We start from the raw sequence: 24,497 nt of genomic DNA, 5'->3' as shown, positions 1-24,497 counted from the left end.
AGAGAGTGCTCGGAATCGCGAATGCGTGGAAGTTAAACGTCAAGAGGGTGCGGCGGACAGTTCCGTGTACGTTTTATCTAACGTAACGCAGTAGATACGGACAGACGTGTACAAACGTTCGGCGAACGTGGTGTAAGACGCTTCTCTGGGGCATCGAAGGCGAGAGGGTGCGCCAGGGGGGTGATAGGAAGGGTGGGAGGGAGGGGAGAGGGGAAGGCGACGGGAAAGGATGTCGATGCGCCGTCGGTGGTCGGTTTCGGGGGTTGACTCGCGCCGCGGGGGCGATGAGCGCATTTCCCTCCGCCCTGAGATTGACCTGCTGCTGCTGCTGCTGGCTCCTGCTAATCTGTCTCGTCGTCTTCCTGATACCTGCACCCTGTACCAGCGACACGCCACGACAAGTGGTACGTCGGACACGAGAACGACCAGGAGGTGATGATGATGCGTTCGTGCACGGGTCCAACTATCACGACGATACCGACGTCGTCTACGACGACGAGGAGATTGGTGACAATGGCGAAAATTGGTTCGATAAAAATATTACCGCCGGTGAGTATTATTGACTTGTTTAATACGACGATGGCAATGCTCCAAAGAATTATTGTATATTCGGAAGTGACCGATAAGTCGTGATTACATTTAACAAAATTCAATAATGATTACAAAATGCTTAAATCACTAAAGATTATCTCAAGTATATTTCCATTAAAAAGTTAATCAATATTTCTTTGTCGATTATTGAAAGATGCTCGAAAATTTTAATTTTTAAAGTGATAAAGTTATCAATATTAATAATTATTGAGATATCCTGAAAAAGCAAGATTTAAAAGTTAAGAATTTTGTTCAAATAGTTTAATGCTAATATAATACATTAACTTAACAATATCGGTGAAGACAAAATTATTTAAAGTTTTTAAGGGTTAATATTATTATTGAATAAATTTATCGTTTTTCTCAAAATTTAAGAAAAAAATCGCGCAGTTCAATGATTCATTAGTAAAAAAATTAAATTAGAAATTAGAAGATTAGAAAATTAAAGATTGTGTTACTATTATTTTTGTAATCCCTATTGCGAAGTACTTGTGAAAGTAATAAAAAAATGAAATAATCCGGATTTTAATGATATTGATTATTTCTTAATACATTATAATATTCAAGATAAAGATAAAAATTAAAAATTAAATATTTATGAGAGAGAGAGAGAGAGAGAATACAATGTCTAATTTTAATGCATAGATTTCAGTTCGCATTGATGACTTTTCAGTAGTTATTTTGTCTCCAGCAATTGAAGGCAATATTATAATATTACATTATTTTATTTAAAATAAAAAATTTTTTAGATATAAAATGTTTAATTTCTCTTAGATATATCTTTAAACAAAATTTATTTATAACATATTGTTTCAAAATAGCATTATTGCTGTAAAATAAAGTCAAAATGTGTTTTTGTGATAAAAATTGAATGATATAAGAAATGAAATTGTGTAATTGTAATTGCAATCAAGATTGACATCGTATTTTTTATATTTTAAATTAAAATATCTAGAATTAATAAAAAAGTTATGAATCTCTAATAAATTTTTGTTTGCTTTGTATGTTATTTAAAATTTTTCATAAACGAATATAAATTATTTCTCTCTCTCTCTCTCTCTCTCTCTCTCTTTCTCTCTCTCTCTCTCTTCAGTTATTAAATATAAAATCTTAAAAATGAAAATGAAATGTAAAGACTTTATTAAATCTTTTTACAAATATTAAAATAAACAAATATTAACATAAGCAAAAATGTATATTTTATTGAAAGTAAATTGCAAGTTAAATGTGTTTAAAAAAATATTTTGCAATACTACAATAAAATTATTTACTTTTTTCAAAAGAATAAAATGATAATAAAACAAGAGAAAAATGTAACCAAAGAAGATATTGAAACAAATACAAATAATATAACAGAACTTATATAAAGCATCTATTATTATACGAAATTTTATTCAATAATTAATATAATTTGCAATCGAAATATGTACACGACAATGCTCTATTTTCACATAAGACAAAAGCGATCGAAGGTAATGTATCTCAAGGTTCTTCTTGCTTGCGCTTGCTCCACAAATGTGCAAACACTCTCGAGAATGTTCATTAAAGTATATATATGTAGCATTGTCTTCGAAGTATTCTCGAATATGATTGACATTTCATGATTGGTTGAATATTCAGGTATTATAACTTTTATGGGAATATGATGTACATTATCTTTTTAATTAATTTAAATAAAATGTGTTTTTTATATAAATATAATTTTTTAGACTTTTAAACAAAGTGATAGCAAAATTAAATCGTTCAAAAAATATGTTGTCTAAAATGTGAATGTAACTACTTAAATTAATTATTTTTAATTATAGAACATTTTTTATTCAATTTTAAAAAATTATATTATTTATTATTTAATTTTAATGCTTCCCTAAAGCGATGTAAAGTCGCTTTATTTAAATAAATATTACATTATATTTTTATCTACTTTGTTAAAGATTTTTAATTTTCTCGAGTAATAAAACACATTTTATTTTATTTTTCTTATGTATATTTACTTTTCTCGATTTTTATATGTATAATATTTTTGATATTATCAGACTAGTTCTAGAAGAGATTGAAAATATTTCTAATAGGTTTAGTGTAGCGCGCAACCGAGGAGAAAACGCGGTTTTCTTGATTTTCGCGCCAAACATACCACTAGTATTGATTTTAATGGATGCTGCCAAGCTTTGTCCTCTTCAGATCTGCATATGTGACTTGAACTGTATATTATGTCTATGTTTTGTTTCAAAAGTGGAGTTTAGAGTGAGAATAAAATTTAATAAGAAAAAGATAAAACGCGTCATTGATTGTATATTTTTGCTCTTATTAGAAAGAAGCACTCAAACGGAACGGATTAAGCTAATAAATTTAGAGCTGTTTAGTTATAATATGAAAATTAATACAATAATAAGAAAGAATAAGAAAAGTTTCAAGTTTATTGGTGCTTCAAATTCATTAATTGTCAAATTAAGAAATATAAGATAATAGAATTATACTATCATAATAATAAAAATACACTATTATGCGATATTAATAATTTAGCGAGAGAGTGCAAAATATATTTATTCAATATTAAAAGAAAATATCTCTTTGCATATTTAATATATTTTTTTTTAACTCTTAATGATTTGTATTTAATTAAAATAATCAGAGATTTTAATAACTCGAATATAATTTTCTTTAACTATACTTTTTTAATTATACTTTATAAAACTGCATGGCATTAAAAACTTGCAATGAACTCTCTATAAATCATACTAATCTAAATTCTCCCTCGATGAAAGTATGATAGAGTACACGCGAAGTAACCGTAATGCGTACGTGCAATGAACTTTAAGTATGAAATTAAATACAGCCTGATAAAAAAAGTCCTGTCGAAAGACTACATTTTTCTAATCGCAGAACATAAAACCGTATATACTCATCACAAATCGACACAAACTATGTCGCGTGGACACTATTATTCGCAAAACAATGAGTTCTGTAATATTGAAATCTCTGCATTTGCATAAGCATCTATGACGCCGTTAAATGACGCAAAACGTTTATCACTTACGACTATCATTGTCATTAAGTAAACGATTTGCCCGAATAACATATGCAGTCCAAAAAGAAGTAAATCGTAAGCAACTGATAAATAAAGACGTTTATTTAAAATAGAAATGTCATTAAAATAATAAAATAAAATACTAAGACGTAGAATAATATATTAATAAATTAAAGATAATGAATTTGAAGGATACGAGAAAGAATCTTGTGATATTTTATTAGTTTAAACATATAAAAAAATATTTAATTAAATTTAAACATATTAAAAGTATATATTTTATAAAATATACATATTTTAGAAAATTAATTTTTATTTTAAGTTAATCATACAGAATATTTTATCGTAATATTATTGCTACATTCATATTGCTCATATTGCAATTTGAAAATGTGCCGGAGAAAGTTAGCAATTATTGCTTGATTTATTAATGTGAAATGAATCGAAAATAGTGCTATACAGTGTTACAACAGTCTGGCAGTGAATTTATAATAAATAAGTTGGCGTGCTGACAGTTAATTGTATTTAAATTTTGCAATTGTAATTAATAAATTGCAGAATTTAAAATTTTTTATTGTTTCAATATCTACGTTTTTATCGATTATATTATTGAAGTAAAAATATTGAAATACAAAACAATACAACAAATATAACAATTTATTTTGCTATCGTCATCAAAAAACAAAAAGTTATTTACTTTTTCTGTTTTTATTAATAGCAAATATATACAAATAGAAATTCGCATAGAAATATATACAAATATTTTCAAATTAAATTCCAAAAACAATTAAATTAATTATTCTTGTGATTTCTTTTTACAGAAAAAGGACGATATCTGGGTTCACCTTGCGACCTCATGTGCAATCCCGAGCTACAACACGTATTCTGTGATTCAATCACTGGCCTCTGCGAGTGCGAAAAGTTCTACCCTGTTCGTCTCGGACCTGCTAAGGGATGTGCCAAACGTATGTATAAAAGCTAACAGCTCTAGTAACCCTCGCGCACCTAACAAGTAGGTCGTTCCGATATCATAACTTCCATGGTAACGGTCGGTGAAAATAAATATTCCCATGCTCCTAATGGCCTAAATGAATGACGTGATGTGTGAAAAGACTTTGCGTACTCATTTATTTTTTACACCAAATCTGTAAATAAACTTTTAAAATTATTATAGTACCTATTTTACACGAACATCAATATATTAAAATATATTTAAAGAATAATATTATATATATTTGTTTTTCTGAATTAAAAATGTATTAAAATGATAAATTTAGAATTTGTAAATGTAATGATATAACAATAAAAATTTCGAGAAAATACAAAGTTCTATCAATAGTTTGGGAAAAGATTGAAGATATCATATATTCAAGTAGATGAAACTTTGATTAACTTTCTATTGAATAAAAGATACGTTTCTCAATAAGCGAAGTCGTTTCAAGTAATCGATTCTTACTTTCAGCTAAAAGACTCGGAGAACAGTGCTTTTATCGTGCGACGTGCACTTTTACGGATCAGCATTCGACGTGCACCCAAGTTCAACACAATGCAGTATGCGATTGTGAGGAGGGTTATCACAGGGTTGCTCTTTCTAGGCCTAATAAGAAGGTTTTTTGCGCAGAGGGTATGTGCTCCATTTATAGTCAATGTATATTTAAAATTATATTATTTATTTAAAACATTTCCCGAAAAATTCCTATAATTTTATTAGGAGATCAGATTATAATTGAAAGTTTCCTTAATCTTTGCCTCCCGTCATCATCATTTATTTTATTGTATAAATTAAAATTAAAATTAAAATTAAAATTCTCTTTAACACCCAATATATAAAAAATTGATTGATTACCAACATTGAAATAAATTGTGTCATTGAACGAAAATTGAGAAGACCTATTTATTTCGATATCGATTCGCGACGAGTCATTGAGTTACGTCATCCTTAATATATCGTAATCTCCTCCGATAGATCTGGTGCTGATAACTACGGACCTGCCGACCCTACTTTGCATAGCATCGGGGATAGCCATCTTCACGGCAATGATATGCTTCGTACTCAAACTATTCAGCCGGGCGAGGTATTCAAGGCCGCGGCATTACGCCAACGCCAATCATGCACCAGCTATGCTGTTTTCCAGCGATACAGGTAAGTAATAATGACCAATTAATAGGGAAATTTTGCAGAAAAGATATCATGAATTAAAGAAATTGTGTTTATTACAATTGTAGAAATATGGTAAAATAAAACGTTAATTATGACAGAAGTAGTGATATTATTTTCATTGACTTAATCTTTGTAATCAAATATTTTTGCGCTCAAATTTAAAAAAATATTAAAATAATATAATCCTTATTTTTTTAAAACGGAAAAAGTTTAGAATTAGTATATATCTCGATTAATGCATAACAGCACTCAATTCCCGTTTTATAATTTTCATGAATATGATTTTATATTATATAATTGGATTTTGTATAATATTTATTTGTATAGTATTTCAATTTTATTTCACATTAAAAATGTTTATGTCCAGTTACGAAAAATTAATGTCGTTTTATATAATAATCGAACATTACTGTAAGACTAATATCAAGTTAACAATTTAATATAGTTAAAGTTTATATATACATGCATATATAAATGACACATTAAAAAATTTATAATGCAATTATTTTTATTGACAAAATGCAAAACAAATTATTATATTTAATTTTCATAACTTTTAAAACTAAAACTGCTTAGTATACTTAGTATCCTTTTGTATTAAATACAACATATGATTAATACATAAAATTTCAATCTGTTATATATTCTACAATAATACTCGTTCCTTTCGTGGGAAACCTACTTTTGCTTCTACAAAATCAATAAAGGATATCTATATATCGATAAGAGATGCATAGTATATTCCAAAGAGAAATCTATTCTTGTCTTACTTCGTCATTTACAACGTCACAGATCAAACTACTTCTTGAAATGCAGCAAGAAAAGAAAAATTTAAGAAATAATTTCAGAAATATAAAAAAATACGGTGCATACACACATCAAGAAATTAAATATATTTCTCTCAGCTAAAAATAATCTGAGAGATGAATTATTTTGTTATTCATTGACAAGTTATCTCACAGGAATGATCGATTCACATGCAAAAAAATAAATATTATTGCAAACATTTTTGTCTGTATAGCTTTTTAATTTTAATGAAATAATGATAATTTTTAATTTGTCTAATTTTTCTAATTTTGATTTTTTTATTAATTATATATGTGGCATTGAAAAATGTTATGCAACTATATCATACCTTCTGCTATCATATATATCCAACATATTAAATACACAGAGCATCCGAAATATTTTTATTCAAAATGTTGAATCATTAGTATATTTAATTCAAAGATTAAATGAGAGACACCCACCAAAAATTAAATGAAATTCGTTAAAAATTAAATTTCAAGACGTTTTAAATGAGTGCAAAAGATTAACAGTCAAAATAATGCAGTTTATGATACATATTACACTATATGTATGTGTGAAAATAATTGACCGAAAATATAAAAAAATAAAACAGTAGGCAAATAAAGCAAAGTGTAGGAAATCGTATTGCAAATGAATCTTTAAATTTTTAAAAGTAAATTTTTAAAAGAAAAATTTAATCGAACATTTCGATCTATTTTAAGATCATTTTCAACAACTGCTAAACAAATAAAAAAGAAGAATTATCATATAAAATAAGATACATCAAAATATTATACAAAGTGAAATACATACATATCAGAAATACATAGCAACTTCCAAAGGCTCTCGAAAATACACAGTCACATGAAATGCAGCCAGACTCTTACTTGGCTATTTTATTTTTCTCTTTTTGCGAAGAGACTTAGAAAATTATTATTTTCCTCAAAAATAATTTTGTAGGCATACCGCTGACGCTACACGGGCGACCATCCTCGCGATCGAGTCAACGAAGTAATAGCGCCGGACCCCTTAGCTGCGCGTTCACCAGGAGGCCTAGCAGCGGTGGCAGCCGTGGACCATTGGTACCAGCATCCAGAGCAGGTGCTGCACGGGCCGCCGCTATCTTGCTTATATCGTGTCACCTTCAGGCGACCAAAGACAACAACAAGCATCGACGTACTCTTAGTGATGTAGCTGAAGGATCGTCCGACGGCCTCGGTAGACGATCAACGATCTCTTTCTATCTCTGTTGCTCTTTCTTTCTCTTTCTCTCGCTCTCTCTTTCTGAATATTTTATGTTCCATCGTATACATACGAATACGTCCCTTATTCCTGTTTGACATTCTCTCCGTCTTCCTATTTGCTTATCGATCCGCTCATATTACATAAAATATTGCGAATTCCATTTGTAATTACGCGATTCGAGAACGCGAAACGAGGTTGTAAGAATATTGCCTGCTCTTAGGAGGCCTGCGTTAGGAGATGTCGACATTACTATTATTGTGTTCATTCACACAAGTATTATCCCGACAATAACAGATTCATGTGTCCCCGTCGTGGCTATGTGTTTCTCAACTGTCTGTTTCTCTTTCCCCATACTTTTCCATTTTATCTTTTCGTTTCTGTGCTCGTCAACGCAATTCGCTTCTTGTGCTAGCAACGATGCTAACTATCAAAAGAAGATTAATTATAACAATGACTGATGGTGTATCGCGGTAGCAATGATGCTTTATAGCAAATCATATCGTTGTCGCTCTTACATGGTCATGATAACTAGCTGTTGTCGATAGGTGTTTTAGATATTCGCATTTCGTCGGAGATCTCAGTCCCTTTGATAACTTTGTCCGTAACGCGTTTCATTCGCTGGACATATGTAATAGTTATTCTATAAAATACATGTAATATATAACATTACTTGAATAGGCACAAGAGAAACTTTTCAATTCTGAATATAATTGTTCTCTTTTAATTATTTTCGCTAATTGTATTTAGTTGTATCATCGTAACACAATTGTTATTTTCTGTTTACATTGCTATTTTTACAGTGACAATTATATGTACATATTATATATGTGCATATATAATTCATGACGATCTTTTCTCCTAAAAATAGAAAACATATGCTTCTTTACCGTTATCATAATGTCTCATATAATTAATAAATGAGTAATTGTAACGAGATATATGTATATATGATATATTTCTCTCAAAACTGTATAGACAATAGATCTATATTCGCGAAAAAATATATGAAATTAAAATGCAGCACAAGTGTGTTACGAGATAGCAAGATGGCAGCGGCCGATTTCGTTACTCGTTTATGAACGAATGTTTCCTGGTAAGACTTAGAAGAGATACGAAATCCTTACGCACTAGCTAGCTCGCTGCACACACACACACACACACACACACACACACACACACACACATATATATATATATACTCATATATATACATAAGTATATACAGCCATTAATATATGAGATCAGTTTCTCGGTGTAGATGTTGTGGAACTTATAAAATTATTATTGTTTAGAAAATTAATGGTAACAAAAAAGTTTAAATAAAAAAATGTTTAATTACTTAACATACATTTTTTATTTTCTTGCCGAAAAACTCTCTACACAGACATATGTACAAGACACGTATACATACGTGATACATACACACATAAATATACACGACACAACATACATATACGCAACATAAATAATGAATACGATATTTTTTAGAATAGCTCGCTTTGCTAGCTTATGTATTTCCTCAAGTTTGTTTTTTTTTTAGTATATTTATATGTATCTCATCGTAATAATGTGCTTGTATATGAGATGAAAATGTGCATTTTGATAATTTTACGAATATTACGTATAAATTATATATTTATAGAAATTTTAACACTGTTTTTCATCATTATTGTACGCCATAATAATCATTTCTTATTTAATATTTATTAAATTTTAACAAATAGTTCTAACAAGAAAAGAGAATTTTATTCATAATATTATTTAATTTATAAATAATTCTACAATTATTACAATTATTAATATATCACAATTTGCAATGCTATCAATTTTTCAATTATAAATTTATACCGTTTGTACAGTATCACTTTCTTTTGTTTAATTCAATTTATCACATGCATGAATTATTTTATAGAATATCTGCAATTATATTGCAATATATATACACTTATACCAAAAACATTTTTGTAATAATGTTTTTTTTTTAAATGAGCATGTTTACAATATTTAAGTCTTTTTTTTCAATAAACATAAAAAAAGTAAACAAATACATATTTAATAATTCATTGCTATTTTTACTCTCATTCTCGTATGTTCATTCATATCCCTATTTGCTCAATTTATAGCACTACATTTCTTCGCAAGCTTCTACTCCCACCACTTCATCGAATATTTATCGCGCCGATAAAGGTATCGCAAGAATATATATTACAATCTCGCACTTAGAAATTTACAGCCTTAGAAAATTCAGTTTACAAATTATCTACTATGATAGATTCTTTCTTCCTTTCAATATTATATTTTGTCTAACATAGATAATAGAATTATCATGTATGGTATATTGTATCTCTATGTATGATTTTTCTCTTCGCGTAGGTTCCCGCCGTCCTAGTTTAGCGTCGGTTCATAGTTCGACCTCTTCGTCTCGTAGCTACAGCGCTCGTCGACTCGAGAAGGAGAGAAACGATAAGGAGCAGCGCCAAGCGCTTCAAGAACTCCGACTAGCAAAGCAGCGGGAGCAACTGCAGCAACAGCCACAACAGGTGATACCGACGCCTAGTCCTAGGACACCCCATTCTACAGACGAATTGCTGCCTTCGGTTGAAGAGGGGAAAGAAGTTTTTTACAATGAGGTAAGGTAGTTTATATCTCGCTCGAGATATATACATCGTAATTTGTTATCATCATGTCAATAGTTTAATTTTTTAATGGTAACTCTTGAAAAAATAAATTTTATTTCAGTAAAATATATCTATCGATTTCATATTGATAATATAAACTGTAAAATTATAATCTCTGATTGTAATATCGAGTCTTTTTTGCTGAAAGTCGATTGCTTTTGCAGCAGGTACCGACGACTTCAGATGTATCAGACATCATTTCCACGACAACCATTACGACGACGATGATAACAACTTCCAATGTAACAACAACTCGAATAGGCGAGACTGCATCTATGCCAACGCCAACGCCAACGCCAACGCCAACGCCAACGACATCCGTTTTCGGGACGAGCATTGCGCCACGGGCTTCCCATGACATTTTTCAAGTGTAATCTTCGTCAAAATATGATGAAGTCAATGGACTTACAATTTATTAACAACCTTTTTATCATATTTGCAAGAACCAACCGCAACATACAGTACGAAGCTGGAACTGTATACGTAAAAAGAGCAATTACTCGCTCTTAATACGAGAAATACTCTAATATAAATAGGCATGCATAAATATCGAAAATAAGCTAAATCCATACTCTGTCTGCATTAAGAAATTAGTTTTATATGTTTATAACATAGAATCCAACTACATAAATAATAATTTTTTTCTTAAATAACGATTATACATATTGCGATATTTAATACAATGATTAATTTTATTTCTAATTTTTTAGAAAGAATATAATATTCAAAATTATATATTTATATTACAATTAAATTGTAATGTAAATTATTATTTAAAATTATAATATATATAGGGTGTTTGATAAAGATTTGACCAACGCTCGTGGGCGGGTAGAGTATGATAAATTGAACAGAAAAGTTTTTTACCATTTTGCAATTTTTGCAATAATTATTAAAATATTAATTAAAAAGAATAGGCAAATGAGTGCCCGTTTCGCATAGCTAGATCATGGGATATGTGGCGTATCAACAGTGAATGTCGCACAGCAACGAAAAAAAAAACAAGAGTCGGATAAGGGACCTCACACACGAAATTGCATAGCTGCATATGCACAGCATAAGACCATATGGACCAATGAGCATCGAGTATAGTCGCCATATTGATTTACATAACATAATAGTCGATGCTCATTGGTCCATATGGTCTTATGTTATGCATATGCAGCTTTGCAATTTTGTGTGTGATGGCCCTAAGACACGACCGAACTTTTCGTTGCCTGCGACATTCGCCATTGACATATCTAGAGAACACATCTCATGATCTAGCTATACGAAACAGGCGCACATTTGCCAATCCTTTTTAATTAATATTTATATCAATAATTATTGTAACAATTGCAAAATGATAAGGGTATTTTCTATTCAGTTTACTGCGCTTTACTCGCTTACGAACGTTGGTTCAATCTTTATCAAACACCCTGTATATATATTATTTTCTTAAAGTATTGCATTTTACAATATTCTAAAAATAATATCATTGATATATTTATATTTAACTTGAATAATTTAATTTATGAAATTCTTTTTTAATGCCTTCTTTTTTCCACGAAATATGATTTTGAAAATCAAGATCTTGGTGCTGATTTCGTAACGTTAACAGAGTATGAATGCAAATGCACTTTCTAAGTGAATGTACTTGGGCACAAGTGTACTTAAACGAAGTTATAAAAGGTGAAGACATAACAAAACATATTTTTACTCGGTACTTGCACAGACAGATAAATACTTACGAGAATGCAGCTATATATTCAAAAGAGAGCAAGAGTTAATGACACAAGCGAAGCAAATCAACATAACGATAGAAGTATAGTATATAGTTTCTTTTTGGACATGGCTTGATAGAAAGACAAACAAAAATATTGGAATTGTTTATAATGTCGGATTATGAAAAAAGTGCATTTACACTTAGGTATTTAATATATTATGCAAGGGTTCTTGAAATTGATGACAGGATATTCCGAATTAAGCAAAAAACGAGAAAAAGAACCGAAGCGTTTCAATGCTTTGAAATCATTGAGGACTACAGACACAGGACTACAGTATCGGATAAAAGTTTTACAAAAGAAAAATTTTGTTAATGATATGAAAATCGTATATTTGTACTGTATGCTTGAATTTCTTCCGTATCGAAACATTTTTTATTACACAGAAATTTATAGAACTCAACAAAAACTATTTTTACAAAAATCAACTATATCAGAAATAAATTATATCAAAAAATTTATAACAAGAATTCAATTAGTTATTTCGATTACGATTTTATATAATTTATATATGAGGACATATATATATCACTATATAATTACATATCAAAAATCATTTGAAAGCATTGATTCGCCTAAAAGCAACATTATATACATACATATATATACATATATATATATATATATATATATATATATATATATATATAAAACAATGTTTCGTAACTTTTTTGATTCTCATATTAATATAATTGAACCTGATATACAATAACGATTCTCATATTAACAAGATGAATTATATTATATTATTATCTAAAAAGTTCGCGATTGAACTAGAAATCATTTTGGTGTCAATATATCCGTTCAATGCTTATATAAAAAATATAATCATTACATAACCATTTATTTAAATCAAGTTACATAAAACTCGCATGTGAGCTTGTTTCAGAGTGTGACTATATATCAACACGTCCTAAAGCACTATTTCATTCGGCCGAATGTAATCATCATCATGAACATCATATTAAATCTTTTATTATGAAGAATTATGATTTGATAAAGAAAGCTGTTAAAAGAGAACGATCTCTCGAGTGAACTAACTAATATATTTCTACTATTATATAAGCGATAAAAATTTAAAAAATAGTGTCTTACTTTGATTTAACAAATATTAATGCCATTGTAAAAATCATAAGATTCATATTGCATTACTGCTTTGCAGAGTTTTTCCTTCCAATGCAAACATTTCATTGATTTGTTTTAAGCATCAAAAAGACCTTTTGACCTATTTGTTTATTAAATGTACACGCGATATACGTAAATTTTATATCTGTCTTTTAAAAAAAAATTTCGATTACTCATAAATAGCTATTTTGTTTTAATCGTAATTTAAAAATTAATTCAGTCAATTATTTTACGTCTTTATATATTACATTATATTTTTAAGTCAAAATGATAAAAAAACTTTGCTTTTAAGATATTCATACTTTCAGATATTCATTGATTTTATGTTTGAAGATTGAAATGATGACTCATGAGAAAACTGTGAGATCTTTTCTATTGCAATTGCATAATTCATAATTTATATGATGACACAAACTAGCTCTAATTATTATAGTTAAAACATAATCGTAACATTTTAAGATCATTTCATAAGTCTTTAAAATATAATTTTTGGTCGCTGGAGTCACATGTAAAATATAAAACGTATAAATACTACAAATCATTAGAAGAAATTATATATCATATGGCGCAATCATGTCCGTGATAAAGATTTACGGAATCAGGCGAACGTCAGAAACATTATTTATTATAGCAAAGCATATATCGACATTCTCGTGTTCGGATGATTTACGCTGCCTTTTCCGAATAAATGAAAAAAAGACAAAGATTAAAAAAACAAAGAGCGTATCGCGTTAAACTCTAGAATGTTCATACATTCATACATGCTAGCGTGAACGCTGTATAAGCATATGTAATTACACGCAAATCTATGTACACTCGACACAAAGATAAAATTACGTATGTGTTCGGCAACGATCGTATCTGATTATTAGGCTCGTTCGTAGTCGATCGATCTATTATCATTAAGTAAGAGGATATAAATAGTAAAGTTATATCATGCACAGGCCGCATTTCTTCGAAATATTCAATATATAATCAATGACGCCTGATTTATAAAAATCGATGTACAACGTTATCGTTTTATCCCAATTTTAAGTGTTTACTGTATTATAAGATTGTAATATAGTCGTTGGGGTAAATAAAGCTCGTTTTTCGATATAAGCATACATATGATTGATCATTATTACGAATACGATTTATCATTATTTTTACATTTTTCGATTGATTATTTAGTATAATAGTAATATATTATTTGTACAGTATTATATTAGTATAGTACATATTGTATATATATATATATATATATATATATATATATATATATATATACAATATGTATATAGTACATATTAGTATAATATAGTACATATATAATAGTATATAGTACATATTATATAGTACATATATAATAGTATATAGTACATATATAATATAGTACATATATAATAGTATATAGTACATATTAGTATAATATATTAGTATATTAGTATTACTTAGTATACTAGAAATATATTATTAGAGTATATTAATGATAGTGAAGTCATTATTAAGTGATTCACTCTTTCCCATCTGCTTTAAGTTTCCTGAATAGTCACCGCAGCTATATGGAAAATCGTGACATCAGAAGCGAGAAATGATACACTGAGAATTCTTGCATGCCATTTTTAAGTAAAAAGATATTTTGAAAAAATAACATTACAGATCACTTTAGCATACCTGTAAAATATAAAACTAAGTTTTTCCCTTGATAAATAGCCTTAAAATGAGTATCAAAGTAAGCGAGAAAACACATGGTTTGATAACTGTTGAAAAGAATGGAAAATGTTTTTTTGTACAGTATATTTCTTGCTAAACTTAGTTTTCGGAACATTTTATAAGTTTCATAAACACGTTAAACATTACTGCACTAGTATAGAATGAATAATAATAAAATGGCACGCAAGAGAATAATTTAGGCTGCCAAAATGTCACTTTTGATGCCTTATAGTTAATCGTTTTGTGAGGCGCTGCATGGAAATTTCTGATGTAGGTAAATTTCTATGTAGGTAATATGTACAGATAACATGCAGGTATCATTGATAAAACAAATATCTTGCAAGATATTATTGTGCGATTATATGTATTATTAATATGTGTGTGCGCACGCACGCATGTATGCACGAATGCACGCACATACACGCACGCGCGTACACACACATACACAGACACACGCGCGCGCGCGCACACATATATATGTGGACATATATAAAATCTGTTTCATATATAATTTATATATATAATTATATATATAACTCTTTAAACTTATTTTTTTCATACGTATATGGTTTTTCTTTGTGTACATTACATGGTAAATCTTATTCCTATCGCGTAAAGATGTCGATTTTTTCTAATAAATCGATTTTTTTAATTGATTCAGATCAAGAATCGATTCACGGAAAAATCAGTTGGATAAGATCGATTCAAAATCATGTGTAGAAAAAAAAATTTTAAGGTGCATATTGTCACAAATGAATTATGAAAGATTGATAAAACAAATATAGAAAATAGGAAAAATCAGAGGATGACTCGACGACTGTTAAGATTTCGAAAAATTAGTTTTAAAAATACGGAAAATTAAACCGGTTTAAGTGCGTTTTGAAAAGATTTTGCGTAATATATTATTTTATTTTGTTAAAAGCAAATTATAAAGAGGTTAGAAAAAAATTAAAAATGCACCCTGGCGAATAAATATCGGAGCGTAAGTCGAATGTAAAGAAAGAGTAACAGAAGCTAACGAAGTGTTAATATTTCGTTTACGTTTCGTTGTTTCAATTTACGCCTCTTAGAAGCTTCGTTTACACTTCTGTTACTCTTTCTTTACATTCGACTTACGCTCCGATATTTATTTTCGCCAGGGCAACCGTGAAAATTGATTCACGATTTTTATGATTGTATCACGATTATTAAATCGATCGATTAGTGCCCGAAAATTGATCTAAAAGTCAATCAATTGATGATACAAAAATCGATCTTTAAAAAATCGATCTTTAATCGGCATTCCTACTACCACGTGGTTTTTATTCTTAGAATAAATTTGGCGGTAAATATTATATTGGCGGCAAGAGCTTTAAGCATATATTGAACCATACCCATCTCTTGAGATACAGTTTTTAGATTTCTCAATAAAAGCAATATGTAAGTCTTAGAGAAACTGCATACTTAAAACAAAATCATATTTTAGATATATTTTAGATATATTTTGATGCAAGAATTAAAATTATGTACTTTTTTATCACGTATATTATTTTTTTGTGTCATACATAAATTGTATAATACACATTAATTGCTATTTTGATATTTTTATCAACACTGTTAGTTTATTCTAAATTGTTTTTCTTAATATTGCATGTGTTAATATAACATAATGTAATATAAAATATCACTTACGAAAAAAGCAATCTCAAAAAGATAACGCAAGGCTTTCATTATTCAAAAATTTTGCATTATTAATATAATGATATATTGTTCCTCTCTTTGCTTAAGGATCGATTTAATTTACTAAAACCGCATTATGCGTAGGACAACTAAAACGTGCTGACAACAATCTAAGCTTCGTTAATATTACAAGTGTTCTTTGCTTTACCTGATATACCAGGGAAAACATATTATGTACTTGTCAGATTGTCTTACATTACTTCCAGAAAAGCTTAACATATACTTTAATATATTTTTTCTTCAAAAATTTTATAATAAAAATATAACTTTAATGTAATTATTTACGTCGTAAAGGTATCAGTTAATAAGGAGGTAACAAGGAGATTGGAAGCAAAAGATGGAAGAGGAAATCTCTGTGCAAGTGGAAGATAATTCGCCCTCAATAGAGCACATTTTACGTCCAATAGTATTTGTGTCTTGGTTCTTGGGTGTTGGCGTTGCACGTCCGCAAAAGTGTCCTAAAGCTATTACGATAATTCTACGTATCATTCACTTCGGAATATGTTCCGTTATCGTGGTTTACGGTGCGAGAGATTTTTTCTACACTTTTGGTAACGTTTTCAAAAGTGATATATTCAAGATTATGTATTACATGAACAAAGTGATGTGTTATGTGTCGTCATATTATTATGTTTATCACGGCATTAGACAATACGATAAATGGCCTGAATTAATGAGAAAAATGAGAAACCTTGATCAGAAGATCAGAAGAGAAACGTTAATAAATGATCGGCCCATAAAAAGTATCGAAGTGCTGACTATTCTCGTGACATTCGCTTGCGGACCTTTATCTTTAATTATACATGCTGTATATTATTATTTCACACGTCCTGAAGATATTTTCGCATCCGATTTGCTACTCTATTATACGATAGCTCAGTCATTGATTAACAGCTTTATTTTTGATGTCATTATCTATGTGCTGTATCACAGATTTCAAACGATAAATGAATTAATCCTGCAGTTAGATAAGCAATTAAGCGCGTCATGGATTACGCTTAAAATTAGACGCATCAGAGAATTGCATACTGGTAAGAGAATGTTTTATTAAAAATATTTTTACAATCTCTTTGAAAATAAATATTACTTTAGTATTTTTTATAGAGAGTATTATTCTTTTTTGATAGTAGTATATACAGGGTGTTTAACTTAAAATGTTATTGTATATTTTCTTCAAAATACCTTAATAAAAAAAGATTTTAGACAAAATTTAAGATTCCGAAAGAGAAAAAAATTGATAATTTTGAATAAAAAATTGAATTAATTTTCCATTTAAAAAACTAGGTTTACTTTCGTATAATCTTGAAAAGTGATCTGAGTTAAAATTCAAAATTATCAACTTTTTTCAAAATTATTAATTTTTTTTCTCTCAAAACTTTATAAATTTTATCTGAAACTGGTTATTTTATGATGTGAAATTTCAAAAAAAAACATCTTGTAACACTTTATATAAAACACTTTGTATATTATTATTCATGTAAAATTCAAGACATAATTTAATATGTGTAATTGTAAAAATAGATGTGCAATTTGTAAAAATAGATATCAGAGAAATAATAATAGAAAATTTTCTGTTATGCAGGAATTTGTGATCTAGTCATCATAATCAACGATATTTATGGTTTTCATCTTCTTCTTTGCTCAACAAATTGTTTCACCATGGTCGTGGCTACGTTATTTAGAATTTACATGGGCGTTGTAGAAAAAAATTATGCATTTATGCTGATAAATAATATTATTTGGATTTTATATGCTGCACAATTTGGCCTAATGTGTTGGATCTGTACGCTCGCGCGTCAAGAATCTGATAAAATCGGAATAATTATGTATACGATTATATTAAATTACAACGTTATGAATTCTGATAAGCTAAATGACACAAGAAATCAATCAAGTCTAGAAATAGCACCGGAAAACCAAGATGGTGAGCAAAATTCTAATAGGAGTAGCAATTATAATCTAAACTACATTGCCTTGGAAAATCTCCTGCGTAAAAACTTGGATCGAGACTGTATCAGAAACGAGATTAATGATTTTTCGATTCAATTACAACAACATCGAGTAGCAATTACGGCTTGCAACTTTTTCGAAATGAATAATGCTCTACTTAGTAATGTGAGTACATGATTATTATCTATTAAACAAATTAATTCGTCCTTTTGTTGTTTATAATATTGTATAATATTGTATAATTAATAGTACTATACATCAAAATAAATAATAATTTATTTTTTAGTTTGTTGGTGTGATTACTACTTACTTAATAATTCTCGTTCAATTTTATCGACCTGAACATCTGGACGTATAATTCAATAGAAAATACTAAAATATTGATACTTTAATAAATAGCACTAAAATGTAGGAGAGAAGAAAATATAATGTTTATATATACACATATTTATATAAACTAAATAAATATAACATTTATTTAAATTCTAATAAATATTATAATAAATTTATCATTATATTAATTATTTATATATTTTTTATAATCAAAATTAATTTTTTATATAATCTTTAAAAAATAAAAAATCTTATTTTACAAGAAATGTGAATTAAAATAACTCTATTATAAATAATAATACGCATTGTAAAGTGAGATGAAATGTAATGTTATCCAAGCTGTATGAGAAGAAAAAATAAAATGATGATCAATTTAATCGACTTCTTCAATAGTTGGACCAGCACCACCAGCACCACCAGCGCCTGGGTTGGGACCTGCTCCTCCAGCACCAGGAAAACCACCGGGTGCTCCACCGCTTTGATAAAGTTTCGTTACGATAGGATTGCAAATAGACTCCAGTTCTTTCTGCTTGTCAGTAAACTCTTCCTTCTCCGCTAATTGATTGGCGTCCAACCACGAGATAATTTCGTTGCATTTAGAGATAATTTTCTCCTTATCAGACGCATCGATCTTATCTTTAATCTTCTCATCTTCCATCGTGGTCTTCATGTTAAAGCAATATGACTCGAGAGCGTTTTTAGCAGTAATTCTTTCTCGTTGCTGTTCATCTTCTGACCGGTATTTCTCGCCTTCATTTACCATTCTTTCTATCTCTTCCTTAGATAAACGTCCTTTGTCATTGGTGATCGTGATCTTATTTTCTTTGCCTGTAGATTTCTCAATCGCAGAGACATTCAATATGCCTACAAAATAAAATATAGAAATATAAGAAAAACATTAAATAATCAAATTAAATAATCTTTGATTATAAAAAAAATTAATGTTTGAAATATTAAACTTACCATTCGCATCGATATCAAAAGTAACTTCAATTTGCGGTACACCCCTAGGTGCCGGTGGTATTCCAGTTAATTCGAATTTGCCAAGAATATTGTTATCCTTGGTCATTGCTCTCTCTCCTTCGTAGACTTGGACAAGTACTCCTGGTTGATTGTCGGAATATGTAGTGAATGTCTGGGTTTGCTTCGTTGGTATCGTTGTATTCCTCTTGATCAAAGTTGTCATGACACCGCCAGCGGTTTCAATGCCCAATGACAAAGGAGTCACGTCTAGTAGAAGTAGATCTTGAACTTCCTCAGACTTGTCACCATGTAAAATAGCCGCCTGAACTGCTGCGCCATAAGCAACGGCTTCATCCGGATTAATGGATTTATTCAGCTCTTTACCGTTGAAGAAATCTTGAAGTAATTTCTGAATCTTTGGTATCCTGGTGGAACCACCGACTAGAACTATGCTGTGAACTTGAGCCTTGTCCATCTTCGCATCTCTAAGCGCTTTCTCGACAGGTTCAAGAGTGCTTCTGAACATATCGGCGCAGAGTTCTTCGAATCTGGCTCTGGTGATTGATGTGTAGAAATCGATACCTTCAAACAACGAGTCAATCTCAATGCTTGCTTGCGTCGACGAACTTAATGTCCTCTTCGCTCTTTCACAGGCTGTTCTCAGACGTCTCACAGCTCTCTTGTTAGAGCTCAAGTCCTTCTTGTACTTTCTCTTGAATTCTTGCACGAAGTGGTTTACCATTCGATTGTCGAAGTCCTCACCGCCGAGATGCGTGTCGCCAGCTGTAGATTTCACCTCGAAGATACCGTCCTCGATTGTCAGAATTGACACGTCGAAGGTACCACCACCCAAGTCAAAGATCAGGACGTTCTTTTCACCTGCGGCTTTCTTATCGAGACCATACGCTATCGCAGCTGCTGTCGGTTCATTTATTATCCTAAGAACATTCAGACCAGCAATAGCACCAGCATCTTTCGTCGCCTGCCTCTGAGAATCATTGAAATAAGCTGGTACAGTAATAACGGCGTTCGTCACGGTTTTGCCCAAATACGCTTCCGCTGTTTCCTTCATCTTTGTTAAAACCATGGAGGACACTTCCTCAGGGAAGAAGGTCTTCACCTCGCCTTTGTAAGACACCTTGATCTTTGGTTTGCCTCCATCACTGACTACCGTGAACGGCCAATGCTTCATGTCGCTTTGTACAGTCACATCATCGAATCGGCGACCGATCAAACGCTTTGCGTCTTTAGAAAGATAAAAATTATAAAAAATTATAAGTTGTCTTGTTTCTTCAAAAATCATTTCTTAAAACATGCCGTGCAATTAACTGGAAATAAGGATGTGGATTGTATTGGATCCTGAAGGAATAGTTGCAGAGCGTTAAAATAATAAAAAATATACAATATTTGATATATATAATATTATAAATATCTTTTGTTTAAAGAAAAAAATTGTAATTTACTTACCAAGTTTTATTAATTATAAAAGTAAATTATAAAAGTAAAAAATATTTATCACAATATAATGCGTTAAACATAATATGCGCATTCGTAAAAAATTAACAATGTTCGACATTACGCAATTTATTTATTACGTAAAAAGTTAATAATGTTCGATTTAGCGAAAAATATATCGTGCAAATAATTTTGATTTCAATCCAACAATTTCCATGAGTTGGTGAATAACGTTTGTCGTTGGCATAAATTAGGATTATATAAAACTATGACGTGTATAAACGCTAGAACGCCCGGCTACAATGTAAAGGATGAAAATGAAGGGGCGGAGAAAAGAGGGAATTGCGTGCACGAATAGATGCTATATAGAAGATTGTGCAAGGTCGTTAATGTAGTAAGATACACAATATGTCGATATGTACTGTATGTATACAGTTTCAATTCCAAAGAATCCCAAAAAAGTCAAATAACTATCTCGATATTAAAATATTATAAATTCTAAAATGTTAAAGTCATAGATATACATAATAATATTTAATATAATTTTAAAACTCTATTAAAATATTATAAAACATGGAAAATCTTACTAAACTGTATGTTGATACAATTGCAACATGTACAAATATACAATTGCAACATGCCTTGCATGAAAATTTCCTACTTACCAAAAATGGTGTTGCTGGGGTTCATGGCAACCTGGTTTTTCGCTGCATCGCCGATCAATCTCTCGGTGTCGGTGAAGGCTACGTAGCTCGGTGTAGTTCGGTTACCCTGATCATTGGCGATGATTTCGACTTTTCCGTGTTGAAAGACACCCACGCAGGAATACGTGGTGCCCAAGTCAATTCCAACTGCCGGTGCTTTCGACATTGTTATCCTCCTCTCTTACGAGAATCTGATGTCTCAACGTAATCAGATACTGAAATCGTAAAATAATACGTGAGCTATATGTGTATCGCGATAAAAAAATAGTTTAATTTAAATAGTTTAATAAAAAAATAGTTTAATAAATTTAATTAATTTAATCCTGAGCGACTGAAGTTGGAGCGATTGAATTGTCACGTACTTCGCGCTTGAAATAATGCGACGCAATAACTATGTCGCATAAACATGTTACGTTCTCGAAGAATTGATTAACGATTAACTGAACAATTTCAATATTAATTGTAAAATTATTTTTATAATTATAAAAATATATTACGGTATATCTTTAAATATATGATATTATTGTAAGAAGTCATTCAAAAATGCCGGTAACTTTGTTTTTCCACTACGATCAATTATTGCGTCGTTGCATCGTTTGTCTCGAAGTTAAGATATCTCGACATTATAATATAAAAATTATTATTTAAATATAACAACAATAATGTCCTTTAGTTATTCATTCGAACAAATTCTTATATAAAATTGCACTTTCATAATTTTTGCACATTTGAATTACAACTTTAAATTTTAATCGAAACTTATATGATAGTGAAAAAGTAAGATTTATACATTAAATCTACTAAAATAAGCAAACTTTGATGACGTCAAAGAAAACTATCCAAAAATATAGATTTGACGTTCTCGAGAATAAAAACAGTCGCAGAAAATACGACGTAGTTTTCAAAAAAGAATTAACCTACACTACGATACGATTACTTTATAAGAAAAAATAATTTGTAATCTATAAAACTAAACATCTTGAATAGTCACCTTGTCGAATATTCACCACACTTTTCTATCACGTAGACGATTTAATCCGTTACAGTCGACACTCAAATGTAGACTCGAGAGTACACTTGCACTCGTCGCGCTCGTTATGGAAACTGATGACGCGGCTTCCGCCGCGCTTTTAATATACCGAATCGCCCGCTTCGAGAAGCTTCCGAGGATGACCAATCGCGGCGCGATTTCTCGAGTCCTCAAGATGCTTCCATTGGCGCATGCGTCGCGAACGTAGGAGAGACAAGGAGAGCGCGCGATGCACAACGAGCGGGCTAGAAAGAGAAGGACAAAGATACGAATGTAGGAAAACTGGCCCGAATCGCACGCTATAGAATATCCTCGGCTATAATTAACTGCGCAAATTACGGTCGTTTCGTTTCGATGAAATATCATGCGTATTGATCGAGAGTATAAAGAATGTTTGTTTAACTACGAATGCTTTCTAGCTCGTTAAAAATCGATAAGATTGCATGATAAAATCACTCGAGTACTTTCTAGAAATGGCGAGAAATTGCGCGACAGCCCGTTCGAATAAAATTAATCGCGTTTGCGCGGAAGCGAGAAGAATCTTCGACATTCGAGAAAACGCGCGACTTATCAAAGTAAACTTAATTTATATACACTTTATCTTTACGATTCTGGCAATGCTTCGAGAGAGAGAGATTCGCTTAACGATAATAACGAAAAAATGTTAAAGTAAAAATACCTGTAGATAAAAGGAAATATAAATACTCCTATTATTGTCATTATGTAACTTCGAAGATTAGTACGAGCACGTTAACAAAGTTTCCTTATCGACAACTCGAGGATATTCTTAAATTGCTATAATAAATAATATCATTTTAGCGCAATTAAAAATTTTCGTAACGAAAAATAAGTTTTAAATGAAATAAAATATACCCAACATTTTTCCTCAAGTACCAATTGCAAGAGAGAAGATGGGTTAACAATAAGTTTCATTTAATCGAATATATTCGACCGGAATTGCGGAATTATATAACGATTATTTATAAAGATCCTCGTAAAATATTCCGAACGATTCTAATTTAAGAGCAAACATTTATTGAAAACGCGCGACTAAAAATAGCTCTTACGACACATAAATTATAACAGGAAGTTACCGGCGCCATCTGAACGTTATAAACCCGACTTAACATGTTTATCGTATTCTATCAGAGAGAAGACTGAGAGATGTCATGGCCCGCTTTTAGGTGATTCCTGGAAGCGATACTCCCTCTGTGGACATAAAAACGTGAACATGAACTACAAAGCCAATGTCCACGAATGTTCTCAGAGGG

At 30.3% G+C, this 24,497-nt stretch overlaps 2 protein-coding genes and 1 pseudogene across 4 annotated transcripts; 2 read left to right on the top strand and 1 right to left on the bottom strand.

Annotated features, from left to right (window-relative positions):
* Positions 1 to 199: 199 nt before the first annotated feature.
* Positions 200 to 14,483, top strand: LOC145969613 (uncharacterized). Of its 3 annotated transcripts, none has more exons than XM_083095674.1 (7): positions 200 to 549; positions 4,438 to 4,581; positions 5,079 to 5,240; positions 5,583 to 5,759; positions 7,527 to 7,667; positions 10,185 to 10,441; positions 10,654 to 14,483. In XM_083095674.1, the coding sequence occupies exons 1-7, from the start codon at positions 285 to 287 to the stop codon at positions 10,861 to 10,863; spliced, it is 1,356 nt and encodes a 451-aa protein (XP_082951800.1). In that variant the 5' UTR covers positions 200 to 284; the 3' UTR covers positions 10,864 to 14,483. The 3 variants fall into 3 exon arrangements, with proteins under 3 accessions (XP_082951800.1, XP_082951799.1, XP_082951798.1); XM_083095673.1 differs by having other exon boundaries at positions 7,527 to 7,784; positions 10,657 to 14,483; XM_083095672.1 differs by having other exon boundaries at positions 7,527 to 7,784.
* Positions 14,484 to 17,128: 2,645 nt separating this feature from the next.
* LOC145970658 (uncharacterized) lies at positions 17,129 to 19,117 on the top strand (annotated as a pseudogene).
* A 71-nt stretch (positions 19,118 to 19,188) lies between these two features.
* LOC145969989 (heat shock 70 kDa protein cognate 4) lies at positions 19,189 to 23,451 on the bottom strand. The gene is made up of 4 exons (XM_083096325.1): positions 23,188 to 23,451; positions 22,158 to 22,411; positions 20,038 to 21,282; positions 19,189 to 19,938 (listed from the first exon to the last, which is right to left on the bottom strand). The coding sequence occupies exons 2-4, from the start codon at positions 22,360 to 22,362 to the stop codon at positions 19,448 to 19,450; spliced, it is 1,941 nt and encodes a 646-aa protein (XP_082952451.1). The 5' UTR covers positions 22,363 to 22,411; positions 23,188 to 23,451; the 3' UTR covers positions 19,189 to 19,447.
* Between the last annotated feature and the right edge of the window lie 1,046 nt (positions 23,452 to 24,497).

This window comes from Camponotus vicinus, unplaced genomic scaffold, assembly GCF_025532165.1.
Source record: "Camponotus vicinus isolate PSW18456_S1 unplaced genomic scaffold, iyCamVici1.0 SCAF_4, whole genome shotgun sequence".
NCBI lineage: Eukaryota > Metazoa > Arthropoda > Insecta > Hymenoptera > Formicidae > Camponotus > Camponotus vicinus.
Note: the sequence above shows the minus strand (reverse complement) of the source record. Positions and strands in the feature narration are given on the sequence as shown.